At 39.7% G+C, this 21,310-nt stretch overlaps 2 protein-coding genes across 2 annotated transcripts in view; both read right to left on the bottom strand.

Moving 5' to 3' along the window:
• Nucleotides 1-6,770, bottom strand: part of LOC123878327 (zinc finger protein 883-like) — a 30,617-nt gene extending 23,847 nt beyond the window's left edge. The window contains exons 1-6 of the mRNA XM_045925505.1: nucleotides 6,401-6,770; nucleotides 5,589-5,972; nucleotides 4,934-5,034; nucleotides 4,112-4,155; nucleotides 2,654-3,916; nucleotides 1,773-1,782 (exon numbers count right to left, since the gene is read on the bottom strand). Of these exons, the coding sequence (XP_045781461.1) occupies nucleotides 1,773-1,782; nucleotides 2,654-3,916; nucleotides 4,112-4,155; nucleotides 4,934-5,034; nucleotides 5,589-5,924 (1,754 nt within the window). The 5' untranslated portion in view covers nucleotides 5,925-5,972; nucleotides 6,401-6,770. The remainder of the gene's footprint in view (nucleotides 1-1,772; nucleotides 1,783-2,653; nucleotides 3,917-4,111; nucleotides 4,156-4,933; nucleotides 5,035-5,588; nucleotides 5,973-6,400) is intronic.
• Nucleotides 6,771-9,575: 2,805 nt separating this feature from the next.
• LOC123878328 lies at nucleotides 9,576-21,059 on the bottom strand. Its single transcript, XM_045925506.1, has 13 exons — nucleotides 20,882-21,059; nucleotides 20,351-20,440; nucleotides 18,939-19,568; nucleotides 18,590-18,844; nucleotides 17,915-18,055; nucleotides 17,492-17,614; nucleotides 16,273-16,380; nucleotides 14,505-14,649; nucleotides 13,663-13,916; nucleotides 12,730-12,852; nucleotides 12,028-12,115; nucleotides 10,504-10,717; nucleotides 9,576-10,102 (listed from the first exon to the last, which is right to left on the bottom strand). The coding sequence occupies exons 1-12, from the start codon at nucleotides 20,924-20,926 to the stop codon at nucleotides 10,548-10,550; spliced, it is 2,172 nt and encodes a 723-aa protein (XP_045781462.1). The 5' UTR covers nucleotides 20,927-21,059; the 3' UTR covers nucleotides 9,576-10,102; nucleotides 10,504-10,547.
• Between the last annotated feature and the right edge of the window lie 251 nt (nucleotides 21,060-21,310).

Raw genomic sequence — 21,310 nt, 5'->3', positions numbered from 1 at the left:
TTGTCCCATTAGTTAAGCTTAAAAAGAATCGTAATAATAACTGTTGATTGAATAAATTGCGAGTTGATTGAAGCGCTCTAAAGGGGCGCCGTGCGTATGTCGGCGAGCGCCGGCACAGACGAAGTCCTTACTTATATAGTTTCCCTAACTTGAAAATATCTACAAACTTGACATTAGCTAATCTTTGTAAAGCCAGACGAGAGAATAAAAAAAAACGCACTAGGTAGGTACGCAGTGAAGAAAATTACGCGGGAATTTCAAATTCGTTTTGTTAACTGAACAATACTAGGTAGGTACCTAACTACTTACCTTGGTCTCAGCAAAGAGATCGATAGATTCGATAGCAAAACTCAAATTTTAGGTTACGCCGGCCGGTATCTACTCAGCTCGCTCTCATTCCTGTAAAGAAAACCGAAGTTACCTACAACAATAACTAAGTAGTAAATAGCTAAATGAACTTCTGGAAACTAATGTGACTTAATAATAAGATGACAGTCAATACAAAAACAAACTGCTTTCAGTTGCAAATACTATGACTTTGTTTTTGCATTACTGATTCCCTAATTAGTTAACTACTTACTTATTTACTTAAAACTACATTGTATACAACATTTACTTACCAAGCAAGTAGTGTTAGCAACACATATACACAGTCGATAAGGATAACGAACAAACCAATCACTTTCGAATTTTGACGAAATAAAGATACAATTTTTTTTGTACGATACCTTACTACAATATCACTACCCCGCAACGAATAACTTTTTTTTTCTCTCGTCTGGCTTTACACTGATTAGCCAATGTCAAGTTTGTAGTTATTTACAAGTTAGGAAAACTATATGTATAAGAATGGACTTCGTCTGTACCGGCGCCCGCCGACATACACGCGGCGCCCCTTTAGAGCGCTTCTCAGTCAGTTCCTCGGTCAGTTCCACTACCAATAAACACCAGCAGGACACAAAAACCGGCCACTTCTAACAAAAAAACACTCCAAAAAGTCACAACACGCGCGCCAGCAAACGCCACCACAGACGAAGTCCACGAATAACTATTAGCCAAAACCAAAGACCTTACACTTAAGGTCTTTGGCCAAAACAAAGTTGAGTCACAGAGAAAAACAAACAAAACACTTTTTTAATCACAGAGTAATTACAAAACAAAGTGAACTTAGACCAATAACTTAGAGAAAGTGAAATAAACTAACAAATGGGCCAATTACGACAAACGAAAACTGTTTTGGATGCGTTCCGTTTCACGATTATTTTTGGTTTGCTGGGAAAAATTTGAATATTTTTATGAAGTCCTAAAAGTAACGTAAAGTAACATTTTGAGTCGTGTAACATGGAGGAAACATGAGGGGGTCAAAAGTAACGTAAAATGTTACAAAAGTAACATTCTGGCAACGCTGCGGTTCGGGGTTCGGTTCGCTCGTCTGTTTTGTCTCGGCCGAACCAGCGCACCGCACAGTTCGCTGGTTCGGCCGCACCAAGTTCGATCAGTTACTACTATAGGGATCATCCAGATTCCAGAGAGAGGCCACCTGCCATAGACACAGTGCTATATACGTGAATACGGGTAACTTCAGAAGCGCAAAAAATTTTACTTCAAACAAATTGTATGATTCTAGGTCAACGTAAAGTACCCTATAGGTTTTCTTGATAGACATGACGGACAGACAGACAGATAAGGTGATTCTATAAGGGTTCCATTTTTACTTTTGAGCTTACGGAACCCTAAAAAAATGAAAATGTGTTGAATGAACAAATAAGTATTTTAAATCTTCTTAGTACCTAAGATAACTATACCAAGTGGGGTATCACATTAAAGGGCTTTATCGGTACATTCTAAAAGATTTTTATATATTTTTATGCATAATAGTTTTTGATTTTCGTGCAAAATGTCGGAAAAAAAACCAGAGTACGGAACCCTCAGTGCGGGAGTCTGACTAGCACTTGGCCGGTTTGACGGACAAAATAGAAGACCCTCGTCGGTGCAGGCACAGTACAAACAGGTGCAGGCCTTTAGGATGAGATAAATGGAGGGTAAATAAAAGCATACATTAATAGGTAGGTACTTATACATTTATTATTTCTCATATACTTATAGCTAAGAAAACTGTAGGAGTTACAGTATATTAAGGTGGAAGCGACGGACCTGCCGGCTAAATTCAAATTTAATTTGGTTTTTCGCATTTTTTAAACTAATACAACAACGTAGGCTTATGGCATTTCTATTGCGACACAGGTTTATATAAAAATCTTTACTTGAAAGGGTCCAGTTTAAGAAATTAGCTCTGGTATCGACTAATGTGTCAAAATTAGTCTATACTAGAGCTAATTTCTTAACCATTAGTTTAAAAAATGCGAAAAACCAAATTAAATTTGAATTTCGCGGGCAGGCCCGTCTCATGCCCCTTGAGGTGCATGAGACGGGTTCTGCCCGCGAAATTCAAGTTCCCACGGGATTTTTAAAAAACCTAAATCCCAGTGGGCGAAGCTGCGGGCATCAGCTAGTCGTAATATACACGAACAGTCTGTTGTACAGTCTATCTCCTGAGCATTCTCCGGCGGCGGAGTGAGGCGTGCAGCTCACGAACTTGATGAAGGCGTTTCACCACCGGCAGTGTGAGCTCTCATATGCCTCATTAGACTACTACTTTGTGCACATTTGAACTCGCATATATTGCAGGAGTATGGCTTTTCACCAGTGTGAGTTCTCATGTGCGTCACTAGATTACTATTATGTGCACATTTGTAATCGCATAACTTACACAAGTAATTTTTTATACCAGTGTGTATTCTCATATGCTGCATTAGATTACTACTTTGTGAACACTTGTACTCGCATATCCCACATGAATATGGTTGGTCACCCGTGTGGGTTCTCATGTGCGTCACTAGATTGCCATTATGTGCACATTTGTAATGGCATATTTTACACATGAAAGGTTTTATACCAGTGTGTATTCTCATATGCTTCATTAGACTAGTGCTATGTGCACATTTGAACTCGCATATCTTGCAGGAGTATGGCTTTTCACCCGTGTGAGTTCTCATGTGACTCACTAGAGTGCCATTTTGTACACATTTGTAATGGCATATTTTACACGTGAAAGGTTTTATACCAGTGTGAATTCTCATATGCTTCATTAGACTACCTCTTAGTGAACATTTGTACTCGCATATCTCACATGAATATGGCTTTTCGCCAGTGTGGGTTCTCATGTGCTTCACTAGATTACTATTATGTGCACTTTTGTAATCACATAACTTACACGAGAAATTTTTTATACCATGGTGAATTTTCGTATGATTCATTAGATTAGATCTATGTGCACATTTGTACTCGCATATCTTGCAGGAGTATGGCTTGTCACCAGTGTGGGTTCTCATATGACGCTTCAAATGACTTTGATATTTACATTTGTACTGGCAAATCTTGCAAGTGAGCCATCTTACTTCAGCGTGAGTCTTTATGTGTTTAACTAAGAGACTTTTTCGTTTAAACATTTTTCTACAAATATCACAAATGAAACATTTTCCCTCCGTGTGTGAACTACTCTGTAACAAACATTGTATATCAATGACATTCTTCAAACAATCAGTTTTATTTTGTAAAGTTTTTGATTCGATTACTTTTACTTTATTCGTGACAGGTCCAACGTATTCTGTTGTAGAGACTTCATTCTCACTTGTTGCCTGAGAACCTGTATCTTTGGATGCAATGTTCTGACTCACACAAAACCTAACAGCTTTTCCGTCTTGTCTTGGTACAACTTTCTTAGAGAAAACATCGTATAATTTGACAAAACAATCTGTTAATCTGTTGTAGCGGCAACTGACGTTTGTATCGGCTTCTTCAGTTGGGGGCACTTGTATCTCGTTATTTGTCGCAAGACTCGCGGGTAGGGGGGCGACTGAAACGAAACATTTTGATTATTTTCTTGTGCATAAAATTAGATAGATAGATAGATCGATAGAGGAACTTTGTGACATTATTCCATAAAAAATTTGGATTCCAACTCCTCAATCCTGATGCTGCAGGGGATCTGACCAATCCATGCGGGCGAAGCTGCAGCCATCATTTAGTGATAAATAATGTTGTATCTTACCTAAGGTTTGAGTAGAATGTGCAGAAGGGCTGAAGTCTGCCAGCCTGTGAAATATATTTATTTATTTATTTACTATAGTACCGCCCACAGAGTTACACATTTAGATTAAATACATGTTGTTCCTTACATTCTAGGGCTCTTATGCAACTCCACTTACGGGCAGTCACAGCATACATTAACATAAACATAAGTTGTACAGTAAAATATAAAATATAATATAATAGCTAACCTAAGGACTATGAAAAAATACCTAAGTGATAAATTTTAAAAGAATATAATAAGATGGAAATTAAGTTAAAGTAAAGTAAAGTTAAACTAAGCTAAATTATCTAAATCATCTAAAATACAAAATACTTACGGCTAGGGACTGACACTAATTATTATTGTTATCCTATTGAGGATAACGATAATTGGTGAGGATATATTATCAGAATGTATCTAGAGTGTGCGGTGCAGCCAGCATGCAGCTGTACTGCATGTAGCAGGTTAGAGAGGAGGAACGGGTACTACTACTAGTATTACTATGAGTTCTGATACTACGAGTAGTATAACAGTAAAGTTTTTGTAAAGTGGTGATAATAAAAAAAGAATACCCAGCTGAGTTTGTTGTGGGCTCTTCTCAGACTTGGGCGCGTTCGGAACCCTCATAGCTTTAGTTTTAAGTTAACGTAATTAATTATCACCACTATATCATTTCTCAAATCTAAAACACAGATAAACAAAAGGTGTACAATAGTACCTATACCTATTTTGAATAAATGATTTTGAGTATTCTAACAGTAACTTGAAGTAAACGTTATTGGTAGTGGCAGGTATACTGACTTGTTCTCAGTGCTGAGTGCAGAGTGTGCAGAGCTGGGGCTCACAGCTGTATGAGGCTTGCATACTTGTGACGTCTCACATTCACCAGCACCGTCACCTTGCTGCCAAATACAAGACAAACTCATAATACTTATTCTTCGAGAGTTTGAGAGAGCCCCTTCAAAACTAAACAAGCTATTACTTATATGAATTTCACAAAATGATGGAAGTGATCAATCATCATCACCAAGTACCAACGCTTTGCCGGCTCACTAATGAGTATGTGTCTCCTCTCAGAATGAGAAGCGTTTGGTCTAAGCCCCACCACGCTGGCTAAGTGTGGATTGTCAGACTTTGGACACCATTGTCTTCCTTTTATGGTTTCCTCCTTCGGCAATGATTGTTTCCTTCACCGTTAAAGCATGTGATATTTAATTGATTTCAACACACATAACTCAGGAAAGATTCAATTACTTTTACTTTATTAGTGACAGGTTCAACATATTCCGTTGTAGAGACTTCGTTCTCACTTGTTGCCTGAGAACTTGTATCTTTAGATGCAATGTTCTGACTCACACAAGACCTAACAGCTTTTAGAAAGTTAGAGATGCATGGCCGGGATAGAACCCAAACTCCTGAACAGGAGGCGGATGTCTGAACCACTCGACTATCTCACCTGGACATGCTTGCTCATATGTTGCATGTACGCATGTTCATGGACAAACTCCTCCCAACAACATGCACATTGGAAGGGAGCACTTTCGTACTTTACTGGATGCTCAACAAAATCAATGAAATTTTTGTCATCTTCATTCTCCATTTCCATGTCTTCATCAGCCGACGTGGACTCATCATTTCCTTCAATTTTCATGATACCTTCTAGTCTGCTTTCCTCCGATTCTTCCTGGTTGTCTTCTGAGAGATGTTCTAGTATGTGTAAGTCACAGTGGTCAGGGCCCAGCGATGTCACCACCATATTACTTGTTAGTTGGTGTTTTGTGCGGTTTATCATTGTAATATGATGTCTTGTAATCGATCAATTAGCCAATTAAATTGTTACCTACACAGAAGCAATGTTATACAATAGTAATTGTTCCTTGTTGACATGTTTTGTCTCTCGTGATTCGTCTGGCTTTACAGTTTACACTCAAAGAGAATATAATCACTACGTTTTTACACTGATTAGCCAATGTCAAGTTTGTAGTTAATTACAAGCTTGGATGAAGGATTATATACTATCTCTATGATTACAAGTTAGGGAAACTACATGTATAAGTATGGACTTCGTCTGTGCCGGCGCCCGCCGACATACACGCGGCGCCCCTGCCCCCTTTAGCACCCCTTTAGAGCGCTTCCCGGTCAGTTCCACCACCAGTAAACACCAGCAGAACATAAAAACAGCCACTTCTAACAAAAAAAACACTCCAAAAAGGTACAACACGTGCGCCAGAAAACGCCACCACAAACGAAGTCCGTTTGTAAGTATACTTTTAGATTAGAGCTTTCGACTTTCGTTCAATTCAACCACACAAACAATGGCATAATCCCTTATATATGTACATAATCCCTATACAGTGGACTCCCGGTAATCCGACAAACGTTTTGCAGGGCAGTGTCGAACTATCGAATTTGTCGGATTATAGAGTACTGCCTAAGACCCCCTATAGTCCGGCTTTTTTACAAAACAGTACCTTGTGATCCGACAAATTAAAGATCCAATGATAAGATTCTATATCTTATACATACTCTGGAGTACAAATCATAGGTACTTCACTATGTAAGTCATAGTAAATTCAACAACAATAGACTTGTCGGATTACAGGGGGTGCCGGATTAGACAGGGGCTGGATTACCGGGGGTCCACTTTATATACATTTACTCTTTGAACAATGGTGCAGGTGAATTCTTCGAATATTCAATGTACTCTGTGATACATAGGGTGAATTTTCATCTGTGATTTTCATTTTTGATTTTTATTACTTTTTTATTTTTGAGATCACCCGGATTCCAGAGAGAGGCAATCTGCCATAGACACAGTGCTATATAAGTGAGTACGGGTAACTTCAGAGGCGTCTTTGAAACTTCCAACAAATTGCATGATTCTAGGTCAACGGGAAGTACCCTATAGGTTTTCTTGATAGACATGACGGACAGACAGACATACAGACAGACATACAGACAAGGTGATTCTATAAGGGTTCCGTTCTTACTTTTGAGCTTACGGAACCCTAAAAAAATTAAAATGTGTTGAATGAACAAATAAGTAGGTATTTTAAATTTTCAAAGTACCTAAATAACTATACCAAGTGAAGTATAACATGAAAGGGCTTTATCTGTATAATAGTTTTTGATTTTCGTGCAAAATGTCGCAAAAATACCAGAGTACGGAATCCTCGGTGCCAGAGTCTGACTCGCACTTGGCCAGTTTGTTTTTTTACATAGAAATTGTTTGAATAGAAGTTTACTGTGCAGGCCTTTAGGATGAGATAAAAGGAGGGTAAATAAAAGCATACATTAATAGGTAGGTACTTATACATTTATTATTTCTCACACAGCTAAGAAAACTGTACAAGTTACAGTATTTTAATAGCATCGCTATAATTTATTTTTTCAAGCATACAATAATAGTTATTTTGGACTTCGTTTGTGTTGGTGTTGGCTGCCGGGCGTGCTCTGCCTTTTTGGAGTCCATACTCCTTCGGTTTCTACACGGCATCGTACCGGAACGCTAAATCACTTGGCGATACGGCCTTGCCAGTATGTAGATTGGTAACTAGCCACGGCCGAAGCCTCCCACCAGAGATACTTTTGAAGAATTCTCGATCCTAAAACTTTAAAAAGAGCGAATAAAACCATAATAATATCCCGATGCACCGCACTATAAACGTTCGGAAATGGAGTGCATTTGACATTGACATATGCCACTGACATAAAGGCAGTTTCGCGCCATTTATTGCGCGGAGGTGTTTCTGAACGGATATATTTTTGAAGATGGCCGATAATTCTTTATTATTTGTTTGTTCTATTTTTGAATCTAAAAAAAGGTATTACTCGGACTTCGTCTGTGTGGTGTTAGCTGGCGGGCGTGCTCTGCCTTTTTGCAGTGTTTTTTTTTGTTAAAACTGACTGGAAAGCGCTCTAAGGGGGTGCCGTGCGTGTGTCGGCGAGCGCCGGCACAGACGGGGTCCATACTTGTATAGTTTAACTAACTTGTTACAAATAACTACAAACTTGACATTGGCTAATCTTTGTAAAGCCAGACGAGAGAGGAATAGTTATTTTCTTAATTCTAATTACATTACATTACAATTAGGTACATTGATAGGTGTTTACACATTTATTATTTCTCACATAGCTAAGAAAAATGTACAAGTTACATTATTTTAATTATATCTATTTTTTTCAAACATACAATCCATACTTAATGTGAAAGTGTGTCTGTCTGACTGTCTATCTGCTACGTTTTCACGGCCCAACCGCTGCACCAATTTTATTGAAATTCGGTACAGACTTGGGATAAATCCCGGGAAAGACACAGGCTACTTTTTATCCCGGAAAATCAAAGAGTTCCTACGGGATTTAAAAAAAAAATCGAAATCCACGCGGGCGAAGCCGCGGGCATCTCCTAGTACAATATAAACTATTTTTCTCAATTCTACAATGTCACAATTGTGGGTTATATACCCAGCTCCTAGGAATATAACCAGCAATCTAAGGCTGAGTACTAAAGACTGTACTTATAAGACAATGACCAAGCCAAAAATGTGCAATTTAGCAATAAAGCCGCCTTTGCAACCACATGTATAGTTTCTTGTGTTTTCTGCATTGATTTTGAAAGAGGCACGTTTTCTGTATATTTATATGTTTGTTTGTGCAAAAAAGAATTCTAAATTCTAATCCTAATATTATAAATGTCAGTGTGGATGTTTGTTACTCAATCACGCAAAAACTACTGGACGGGTTTGGCTGACATTTGGAATGGAGATAGATTATACCTGGATTAACACATACTTTTTATCCCAGAAAATCAAAGAGCTCCCGCGGGATTTAATCCACGCGGACGATGTCGCCGGCATCAGCTAGTAATAAATAAATGTGACAAGGATAGATTTATTCACTTAGTGTACCGAGAAAGAGATGGCAATATTGTTGGCTGTCACAGATCATAACATCCAATTTTAGCGTTTTAAGCAAGGAACTGGAATCATGTGCATATTAAGACACTATATTCATGTGCATTAAGACACTGTACTCATGTGCATTAAGTCACGTCCCTCATTTTTAACCCCCGACCCAAAAAGAGGGGTGTTATAAGTTTGACGTGTGTATCTGTGTATCTGTCTGTGGCATCGTAGCGCCTAAACGAATGAACCGATTTTAATTTAGTTTTTTTTGTTTGAAAGATGGCTTGATCGAGAGTGTTCTTAGCTATAATCTAAAAAAATTGGTTCAGCCGTTTAAGAGTTATCAGCTCTTTTCTAGTTTTCTTGTAGAAAAGAAGGTTAGATAACCGTTAGTTTCATAATATATGTCAATAGACAAATGTCAAGCTGTCAAGATGGACGTTGCCTAAATACATAATTATTTATTTGAAAATGATGTTTTGGAAAACTCAAATACTTTGGATCGTCGGGGGTGTTATAAATTTTTAATTTACACTTGTCACTTATGTTAAGTCACTGCACTCATGTTAAGTCACTGCACTCGTGTTAAGTCACGCCGTAGCTCACGCCTTGAGCGCGGCGTCCAGCTCCGCGAGCTGGCGCGTGGCACGGCGCAGCATGTCAGCTTGCAGCAGGCTGCTCTCGTTGAGCGCGGAGATGTTCTGGCGGAGACTGGTCAAGCGAAATGACACTTGCTTCTTCTTTGAACCTAGCAGCTAGTTGGATTTAGATCTTGGAGTGAATGATTCGTCTCAATGACCTTCAAGACAGCTCCTGGGAACATAATCAGCAGTCTAAGGCTGAGTACTAAAGAGTGCACTTATAAGACAAGCCAAGAGTGTGAGAAGGATAGATTTATTCACTTAGTGTACCGAGAAAGAGATGGCAATATTGTTGGCTGTCACAGATCATAACATCCAATTTTAGCGTTTTAAGCAAGGAACTGGAATCATGTGCATATTAAGACACTATATTCATGTGCATTAAGACACTGTACTCATGTGCATTAAGTCACGTCCCTCATTTTTAACCCCCGACCCAAAAAGAGGGGTGTTATAAGTTTGACGTGTGTATCTGTGTATCTGTCTGTGGCATCGTAGCGCCTAAACGAATGAACCGATTTTAATTTAGTTTTTTTTGTTTGAAAGGTGGCTTGATCGAGAGTGTTCTTAGCTATAATCTAAAAAAATTGGTTCAGCCGTTTAAGAGTTATCAGCTCTTTTCTAGTTTTCTTGTAGAAAAGAAGGTTAGATAACCGTTAGTTTCATAACATATGTCAATAGACAAATGTCAAGCTGTCAAGATGGACGTTGCCTAAATACATAATTATTTATTTTGAAAATGATGTTTTGGAAAACTCAAATACTTTGGATCGTCGGGGGTGTTATAAATTTTTAATTTACACTTGTCACTTATGTTAAGTCACTGCACTCATGTTAAGTCACTGCACTCGTGTTAAGTCACGCCGTAGCTCACGCCTTGAGCGCGGCGTCCAGCTCCGCGAGCTGGCGCGTGGCGCGGCGCAGCATGTCAGCTTGCAGCAGGCTGCTCTCGTTGAGCGCGGAGATGTTCTGGCGGAGACTGGTCAAGCGAGACGACACTCGCTTCTTCTCCGCTGTCAGTAGCTGGTGGGCTTTGGACCCTGGAAAGTAGTAGTAATTAGTATAAGCAGAGAGAGCCTAGTTGTGACTCTTCGGCCTTCTTTTCTTTAGCCCCCGACCCAAAAATAGGGGTGTTATAAGTTTGACGTGTGTATCTGTCTGTGGCATCGTAGCTCCTAAACTAATGAACCGATTTTAATTAAAGTTTGTTGGCTTGATCAAGTGTTCTTAGCTATAATCCAAGAAAATCGGTTCAGCCTTTTGAAAGTTATCAGCTCATTTCTAGTTACTGTAACCTTCACTTGTCGGGGGTGTTATAAATTTTTAATTTACACTTGTTTCTTCAGATACGATACCCTTGACTGCAATTTCAACTGGTGGTAAGTGATGATGCAGTCTAAGATGGAAGCGGGCTAACCTGGAAGGGGTATGGCAGTTTTAATTAAACCCATATCCCTTTAGTTTCTACACGGCATCGTACCGGAACGCTAAATCGCTTGGCGGTACGGCTTTGCCGATAGGTGGTAACCAGCCACGGCCGAAGCCTCCCACCAGAATATTAGTCCTGAGTCCTGACCAATACTGATTGCCACCAGGAACAGCAGCAGCTTCTTGGCCGAGATGATTGTCGCCTCCTCTGGGTGCAGTATAATAGCCTCAATAGCTCTACGGTTAAGGAGTGGACTGAAAACCGAAAGGTCGCCGGTTCAAACCCTACCCGTTGCACTATTGTCGTACCCACTCCTAGTACAAGCTTTACGCTTAGTTGGAGGGGAAAGGGAATATTAGTCAGCATAATAAACTTGGCTAATATTCTTTAAAAAAAACTGATTGCCACCAGAAACAGCGGCAGGGGATTTTCGCCTCCTCCGGGTGCAGTATGTTTCCCTAGGTGGAAACTACGATTATGCATTAGTGCCCGACATTGACAGATGATATGTAGGGGCGCATCCTACACACGACTGACCCCTTACTTAAGAGGGGTCTCTCCGTCACTTACTCCATACAAACGTAGTTCGTCTCTCATTGGAATACTAACCAATCATACACAATGAAATTTTGTAGAAACGTTTTGGGAACTAATATCTATACCTGTGGTTTTCCAGATTTCCGTTAAAATATTCGGTTTCAAAGTTACGCAGTCTTAAAAGTTCACATACAAATCTTTGAGCCCTGTAATTTTAAAACTACATATTTTTAGAACAATCTAAAACACCACAGGCACAGATATTAGTTTCTAGAATATGTCTGCAGAATTTCATGGACTTTAGTTGCTTAATATTCAAATGAAATTGGGACTACGATTGTATGGAGATTGTTGGAGAGACCCCTGTTAAATCTGCAGTCTTACCCAGCAGCGGTATGTAGTCCCCGGCGCGTTCTGAGCGCAGGTCCAGAGTGAACCAGTCGTCCTGGTCGGAGCCAGACGATGGGAACTCCTGGAACAACGTAATATAGCTAAAAAAACCGGCCAAGTGCGAGTCAGACTCGCGCACTGAGGGTTCCGTACTCGGGTATTTTTTCCAACATTTTGGACGATAAATCAAAAACTATTACACATAAAAATTAATAAAAATCTGTTTAAGAATGTACAGGTAAAGCCCTTTCATATGATACCCCACTTGGTATAGTTATCTTACTTTGAAAATTGAAACACGTTGCTTTTTTTAAATGATGTAACCACAAATTCGCGTTTTTCAGATTTATTCCTGTACTTGTGCTATAAGATCTACCTACCTGCCAAATTTCATGATTCTAGGTCAACGGGAAGTACCCTATAGGTTTCTTGACAGACAGACAGACAACAAAGTGATCTTATAAGGGTTCCGTTTTTTCTTTTGAGGTACGGAACCCTAAAAATGCCAGAACCAATTTTTTAATTTATAGACTAGCGCTTGGCAGCCATCAGACCTGCTGGCAAGTGATGATGCAGCCTAAGATGGAGCGCGCTTGCCTAGAAGACGCCTATTCACTCTTGACTTGAAGGTACCCATATCAAAATTGGAGAACTCTGATGCTGGAAGGGAGCAGACCTTACAGGAGTTTGACTCACGTCATACAAGCTCTCGTCATCTTCATCGGAATGAGAGTCGTAGTCCGTGGGAACCTCCTCATCCATCTGTTCAGGTCTCATGATGCGCTGTCTCTCTTCCTTCTCAGGTTCCGACTGGAAATCCTGTAAACCAATTATTTCCTCAGGTTCAACTCTGGATTTAGGGACTCCCTTAACTTTAACAGCTTCTTCTGAAACCTTCTTTGCTTTATATTGCTCTGGTACTTTTTATTTTGGGTACAGACAGACAGACAACAAAGTGATCCTATTAAGCTCTGGTTTCCTCCAACAGCGGTGCCGTTTTTAAACGGACGCAATATGATGACCGCAAGACGGCCGTAAACATGTGGAATGTTCGAGACTACATTGACCGTATTATTACGGTGAACAGACCACAAAGTCCGTGTCAATGGTTGAAAATGGACGAACTTGATGCGTTACTCGTATATTTGGAAAATGAACAATCATCAGAACACGAAAATAGTCTAGTCTTTATGTTTTACATTTGTAGGGACACAGGTAGGATATAGCACATCATGAACCCGCACAAAATCAATTTCATCATCCTCGCTGGTCCAGTTGATGAAACTCATTTTGAACAATAAATATTTTAAAATGGCACGCAAATTAATATTACGCTTGAAAATACCTTCACCGCTATGAAAAAAACGTTGACAGACACTTCGACACCGCCAAGACGGCCGTCATGCAAATGGCGGTACCGCTTTTTGAGGTTACGGTGTCAATTAACGTTATCTAGGAAACCGCGCCATATTGTTTACATAGACAACGTTCTAGTGACGTCATTCACCGCTGTATTACGGCCGCTACATGATGGCACCGCTTTTGGAGGAAACCAGAGCTTAAGGGTTCCGTTTTTCTTTTTAAGGTACAGAACCCGAAAAAGTGTTTATCTGTAAATAGTATACTAACCTCATCCAAATCAAATTCATCTTCTTCCTCCAAAAATCCTTCCTCGTCAATGATTTCCTCAGGTTCAACTCTGGGTTTAGGGACTTCCTTAACTTTAACAGCCTGTTTGCTAACCTCCTTGGCTTTCTGTTGCTCTGGTACTCTTTTTGGAGCCTCCTTCTGAGGAGGGGCAGGCTTTATTTTTTTTATTGTGATTTCTGGTCTTGATTTTAATTTTGGTAATGGCGTTGAGGTTACTAGCTGTTTTGTGGGCGCTGAAATAAATTAAATCCATATTAATATTATAAGTCAAAATCGTACACCTTTTGTTTGTCCGATTTTTTAGATTTGAAAGATAACTAAAGCTACGAGGGTTCCAAACGCGCCCAAGTCTGAGAAGAGCCCACTGAGAAGTGCTAAAGAGTGTGTGTCTGCTTTTCACGGACTGTCTGTTGATATTGGATCTTTGGTAGCGATAGCTTGCATAGGCTACTTTTTACCAGACCCCCAGCCTACTTTTTACCAGAGGGTTATGATTTTAGCAGTCTATGTATGTATGTAAGTTTGTATTTTAGTGTGTTCCACCATAGCGCCTAAACTACTTACACGGACAGTGTTGGCGTTTGCTGGCGCGCGTGCAGCGCCTTTTTGGAGTGTTTTTTTTTTTGTTAAAAGTGGCCGGTTTTTGTGTTTCACTGGTGTTTTTTGGTGGTGGAACTGACTGGGGACTAAAGGGGCGCCGCGCGTGTGTCGGCGAGCGCCGGCACAGACGAAGTCCATACTTATTTAGTTTCCCTAACACTACAAACTTGACATTGGCTAATCTGTGTAAAGCCAAAGAGAAAAAAAAAGGTAGGACTCACCAGGACGTCTATGGACGGTGACTTTTTGCTTGGTGATCTGAGCGACAGAGTCTCGCTTCGGCTGCTTGGTTGTGGTTTTGGCGGCAAAATTACGCGCTTTCCGGGAAACGAACATTTTCTTCACCGTTACACCCTCGTCTGATGACTGGAACAAATCAAATATGAGATCAGAATCAGACAACAAAGTGACCCTATAAGGGTTCCGTTCTTCCTTTTGAGGTACGGATCCCTAAAAAGCATGGATTTGACTCGCTCTGACTTACTATACAAGCAATACGCGGGGCTGCAATTGCTTGTATAGTATGGCATATTATTGTATATTGAACACTTGAAAAGAGCAATCGCCGGAGCAAAAACCGCTAGCTTTTCTCGGTAGGAACAGCATTCCGAACCAATGGTAAATTATTTTGACGATTCAAAAGCACTTGTAAAATTCTCATCATCATCATCAGCCTGTGGACGTCCACTGTTGGCCATACGCCTTCCCTATAGAGCGTCACCACACCCGGTCCTCAGCCAGTTGTTCACAAATTCAAAGTTGCTCAGCGAGCTATGGAGAGGGCTATGTTAGGAGTTTCCCTGAGGGATAAGATCCGAAATGAGGAGGTCCGCAGGAGAACCAAGGTCACTGACATAGCCCAAACTATTAGCAAGCTGAAGTGGCAGTGGGCAGGCCACGCCTGTCGTAGAGGCGATAGCCGTTGGAGCCGGAAAGTCCTTGAGTGGAGCCCGCGTTTAAGCAAGCGTAGTGTGGGACGCCCTCCAGCACGATGGACCGACGATATAAAGCGGCTGGCGGGAAGTGGCTGGATTAAAAGGAAATTTGAATAAAAATCTATTCTATTACATATCTTGTCATTAATCATTATTACTGTTTCCTTTGTTTGTTTTTGCTAGCATTCTTCTTACAACATCTATAAAGCCTGATGATCCAACATGAGCCTTGATAGCTCAACGGTTGAGGAGCGGACTGAATTCCGAAAGGTCGGCGGTTCACCCCACCCGTTGCACTATTGTCGTACCCTCTCCTGGCACAAGCTTTACGCTTAATTAGAGGGGAAAGGGGAGTATTAGTCATGATTCGCATGGCTTTATAAAAAAAAAACAAAAAAAAAGGTTCATGGTCTTAGCAGCAGCGTGCAGGTCATAGAGGCACAAAAGCGCTGCTTACCCTGATTCAACTATTTGAATGAGCAAAGAACTATTTCTTTGCTCATTTTTTATCAAGACCGCCAGTAAAGAGGGGACTAGCTAACTTATGTCTACCCTGACTATCAACTCTGTGCACGCCACTGGGTCCTAGCCATCGCCAACAATGCTAGTATTGGCGTCACTCAGAAAAGCAGGTATTATTTAATTATTTTTATCGAATTATTGGAATGTCCTCTCAAAAACCAACACAAAAAAACACAAGTTCGATGTGTAAGGTTATCCGAGAGTTTTAATCTAAACAAACTAATGCCAAAATAAATAATTTAATTAGAGCGTGATTGCTATCACAACATCTAATTATCCAGTTCACAATACAAAAACCGAAAATATGCGATATCGCTCCGAATCTCAGAAGGAGACTGAACTAAAACCTTCAAAACACCCGTATTTATGCAAGTTCAATCTTGTCGGCCTCCTAGTAACAGATTGTATGACATCGAATAAGCGAAATATCGATTTTATCAAACTACCTGCATTAGATAAATTAATAATTTTATATTATTTTTGACAACTCAAATCAATTTTTAAAAATAACCTTACACTAGTGATCTCTTACCTCGTCAGGTTCATCCTCTCCATCGCTCACGGTTTCGGGTACAGCCTTGGTGGGGCGCTTTGTCAATATGGCGTTCTTGGCCACCTTCAGTCTGGCCACTTTGGCTTCCTATACAAACATTCTCATATTATTTTTAACTTAATTTATTTTTAACGGCATCGTCCGTTTAGGTTTCTATGGTTCCATACCTCAGATGAAAAAACGGAACCCTTATAGGATCACTTTGTTGCCTGTCTGTCTGTCTGTCCATCCGTGTCGTGTCTGTGAAGAAACCTATAGGGCCTAGAATGGGCCTTCCCGTTTACCTAGAATCATTTTTGGCAGGTAGGTAGATCTTATAGCACAAGTACAGTAATAAATCTGAAAACCGCAAATTTGTGGTTGCATCATTAAAAAATAAATAAAATGTGTTTCAATTTTCAAAATAAGATAACTATACCAAGTGGGGTAACATATGAAAGGGCTTTTACATCCTAAAACAGATTTTTATTTATTTTTTATGTATAATCGTTTTTGATTTATCGTGCAAAATGTTGGAAAAAATACCCGAGTACGGAACCCTCAGTGCGCGAGTCTGACTCGCACTTGGCCGGTTTTTTTTATACATGGGAAATGCCTGACGCGTACCCCTCTGTCAGGGAAACGGAGTGGTTATGTGGGGCTTGCATCCACTAAAACCCGTGTTCGTCTCTCGACAGACTGGTTGCACGGATATCCGCCCGGATAAAGGATGCCCGCGACTTCGTCCGCGTGGATTTAGGTTTGTGAAGATCCCGTGGGAACTGTTTCATTTTCCGGGATAAAAAGTTGCCTATGTCAATTACAGGGAAGCTACCTCAGTACCAAATTTCATACAAATCAATCATCGGATGAGTATTTAGGAATCCCGCGGGAACTATTTGTTTTTCCGGGATAAAAAGTAGCATAATATGTCCTTCCCCGGAATGTATCCTAAGTCTGTACAAAATTTCATTAAAATCGGTTCAGCGGTTGAGCCATGAAAGCGTAGCAGACAGACAGACAGACAGACACACTTTCGCATTTATAATATTATAAGTAAAATAAGTAAATAAGTAATATAAGTAATAAGTATATAAGTATGGATGGATAGTATGGGTTAGTATTGCTACCCTCAATTTGAGAGGAGAGCTGTTCTCAGTAGTGGGCCGACAAAGGGGTGATGATTGTTCAGCTAAAGTAACTCAGGTTTCGTTCTTACTTCAAATATATATTCGTCATCATCGCTGGACTCTGAGTCGTTACTTCTCTTCTGTTCTACTTTCTCCATCTTCTTCGTCTTGACTTCTTTCTTGTTCTTCTGTCCGTCTTCGCCCAACATACGCTGGAAATAATTGTGTTACTAGTGCGTAAAATTATTAGGTTGAAATCTATAGAGAACACTCTGACTTTGCTTAGATTTACACTTCAGTTAAAACGAGACAGATTTCAAAGTAGGCTGAGCGATATTTATATATTATATTATATTTCCGTAGTTTGAAGGCAACTTAATGAATAAATAAACTATAATATTGTCTAAAGTTAAACTGTTTTAGATTTATCACACTCCTAATCTATGTACGCACAAAGTTGTCACTAAATTTTATTTATTTATTTAAACACATTTGAAGCTGTGACCACTCACCAGCAACTCGTCAGTGTCGTTTCCATCGTCGTCCGAATGTTTTGTGGACGCGTCCATGTCGCTGCCATCTTTTTTGTCCTCAGTAGTGGTACTGTTAGGTTTCCTGACCAGAAAAGCGCCTAGCTCATCAGGAATTTCCGACTGAAAAAATTGTTGGTAAAATGAGTGTTCATTTATCATATCCATACTAATATTCAGCATTGGTCCACGCAAATATGTAAGACTGTACCACCGGTTAGGAAAGTAGATTCTACTGAGGTGAGCCGTTAAGGGGCAAGCGACGGGTCTGCCCGCGAAATTGAAATTTTATTTGGTTTTTCGCAATTTGTAAACTAATACGACAACGTAGGCTTATGGCATTCTAATTGCGACAATAACAGTATCATCCTCACAGGTTTGTATAAAAATCTTTACTTGAAAGGGTCCAGTTTAAGAAATTAGCTCTAGTATCGACTAATTTGTGAGAATAGTCGATACTAGAACTAATTTCTTAAACTGGACCCTTTCAAGTGAAGATTTTTATACAAACCTGTAATGATGATACTGCCAGTGTCGTAATTAAAATATCATAAGCCTACGTTGTCGTATTAGTTTAAAAATTGCGAAAAACCAAATTAAATTTGAATTTCACGGGCAGGCCTGTCGCTTCCACCATAAGAAACTTAGTTTACTTACCGTTTGCAAATTTTCAAAATTATCCAACGTTTGTTCAATGTTTTCATCCAAAGTCTGTTCAATACTCATCGGTTCAACTTGCACTTGTTCTTGAGTATGAGAGACTTGAGTGAGAGAGTTGTCTTGAGCGTGTGTTTTATCTTGAGCATGTATAGTATCCTGAGCATGTATAGTATCCTGAGCATGTGTGGTATTCTGAGCATTTGAGTTATCCTCTGTATCAGCATGTGCGGTAACTTGAGATTCTGAGATCACCTGAATATAATAAAAATCATAGTCAAATCACTACTAAATTAATGTGAAGGTGCTTTTTATATATGAAAAATGTAAAAAAAACATTTGAGTTCACCTGAGAAAGTGAGTTGTCCTGAGCATTTGAGTTATCCTGAGCATGTGCATTATCTTGAGCATTTGAGTGATCTTGAGCATTTAATTCAAGCTGGGCCTGTGAGATATCATCAATGTGAGAATATTCCTTAGCCTCTGAATTATCTTCAGTGCTTATATCCTGAGCATCCACGTGATCATGAGTATCTACGTGATCCTGAGCTGCCACATGATCCTGAGCTTCCGCGTGATCTTGAGTTTCAACTTGATCCTGAGCTTCTACGTGGTCCTGAGCGTCTACATGATCCTGAGCTTCCACGTGATACTGAGCTTTCACGTGATCCTGAGCTTCTACTTGATCCTGAGATACCACATGTTCCTGAGCTTCCACATGATCCTGAGCTTCTACCTGATGCTGAGCTTGTATGAGATCCTGAGCATCTGTCTGATCACGAGCATCCAGGTTATCCTGACTGCTGGAATTATCCAGAGCATTTGAGTTGTCTTCAGGTTGTGAGTTATCCAAAGTCCCCGAGTTATCCAGGCTAGGTTGGTTGTCTGGCAGGAAGTTAGTTTCATCCTCATCAGGTAAACTCGGTGTACTCTCATCTTGGTGTGTATTTATATTGAAGTCGCTCTTGTCTTGGTCACCCTGTAAGCAAGTGTAAATTAAAAATTTTCAACACCCCCGACAAATCATTTTTCAAATAAATAATTATGTATATTTAGGCAACGTCCATCTTGACAACTTGACATTTGTCAATTGACATAATATTATGAACCTAACGGTTATGTAACCTTCTTTTCTACAAGAAAACTAGAAAAGAGCTGATAACTCTTAAACGGCTGAACCAATTTTTTTGGATTATAGCTAAGAACACTCTCGATCAAGCCACCTTTCAAACAAAAAAAACTAAATTAAAATCGGTTCATTCGTTTAGGCGCTACGATGCCACAGACAGATACACAGATACACAGATACACAGACACACAGATACACAGATACACACGTCAAACTTATAACACCCCTCTTTTTGGGTCAGGGGTTAAAAAGGAATCTTATTTAAAAATCAGTCAAGTGAGAGTTGGGCTTGCACATGAAGGGTTCTGTACGATCGTACAAATCAATGAATGTATGTATGAATGATTTATTTATTCAATATCATAATGCGGAAAATGCAGTGACTTCGCCCGCATAGATTTAGGTTTTTCGAAATCCCGTGGGAACTCTTTGATTTTCCGGGATAAAAAGTAGCCTATGTGCTAATCCAGGATATAATCTATCTCCATTCCAAATTTCAGCCAAATCCGTCTAGTAGTTTTTGCTTGAAAGAGTAACAAGTATTATAGCACACATACAATCAAACTTTTGCCTTTTTAATATTTGTGTGATGAAGTGTGATAGTGTGATTAGTGTGATAGTGTGAAACTTACAGCAGGATAGTCATCATCAGTGAGGATCCCCTCACTCAGCCATTCCTCTTGACCCTCGTCCATCTCTTCCTCCTCATCCTTAGAGGGTATCTGTACATATAAAAGGGGAAAACTAACTAACATCATCATCATCAGCCTGTGGACGTCCACTGTTGGACATAGCCCTTCCCTAAAGAGCTCTACCACACCCGGCCCTCAGCATTCCCCATCCAGCCACTTCCCGCTAGCCGCTTTATACCGTCAGTCCATCGTGCTGATCGACTGACTAACATATCAACATATAATTCAAGCTTGAATAGAAACCTGAGACTTTTCATGAAGATTCTATTAAACAGTAGCAGAGAATTGTTTTAATGTGTATTGTGCAAGATGCTGCGCCGTCTTACAATTTACATTTACCCATAACTTGTATATAATCTTATTGCTCTGATGCACTCTGGTTTTATAACTATAATAAGTTACTTATTTTTAAGCTATACGAAATAGGAATAAAGTCGAATCTATAAGAACATAACAACTAAATGTACAAACATCTAATTTGGAGATTTTCGCCGCTGGTTCTTCGAAATCTGTCATCTTGTTTAACCGCACAGAACTTTTATATAAGCCACAACTTTTATTATTTAAAATTATTTTGTTGTTTTATTTCAAATATTTATTTTATAATTTATAACCTCAAAAAATCGATCGATATTGTTTGACAGAACAATAAAGCCACAGACCACGAATCAAGCTATTAGAGTTTTTTTTTTCTCTCGTCTGGCTTTACAAAGATTAGCCAATGTCAAGTTTGTAGTTATTTGTAACAAGTTAGTTAAACTAATACAAGTATGGACCCCGTCTGTGCCGGCGCTCGCCGACACACGCACGGCACTCCCTTAGAGCGCTTTCTAGACAGTTTTAACAAAAAAAAAAAAAAACACTCCAAAAAGGCAGAGCACGCCCGCCAGCTAACACCAA

This window comes from Maniola jurtina, chromosome 26, assembly GCF_905333055.1.
Source record: "Maniola jurtina chromosome 26, ilManJurt1.1, whole genome shotgun sequence".
NCBI lineage: Eukaryota > Metazoa > Arthropoda > Insecta > Lepidoptera > Nymphalidae > Maniola > Maniola jurtina.
The sequence above is the reverse complement of the archived record's forward strand: the minus strand, read 5'-3'. Positions and strand labels throughout refer to the sequence as shown.

Excerpts from the sequence above, each read along its gene's own strand:
- LOC123878328 (XM_045925506.1), bottom strand. The coding sequence starts at position 20,926 with ATGACAGATTTCGAAGAACCAGCGGCGAAAATCTCCAAATTAGAT. Across the intron at positions 18,845-18,938 it reads AGGACAACTCACTTTCTCAG|GTGATCTCAGAATCTCAAGT; the intron begins GTGAACTCAAAT and ends TATTATATTCAG. Across the intron at positions 12,853-13,662 it reads ATGAATTTGATTTGGATGAG|GATTTCCAGTCGGAACCTGA; the intron begins GTTAGTATACTA and ends ATTGGTTTACAG.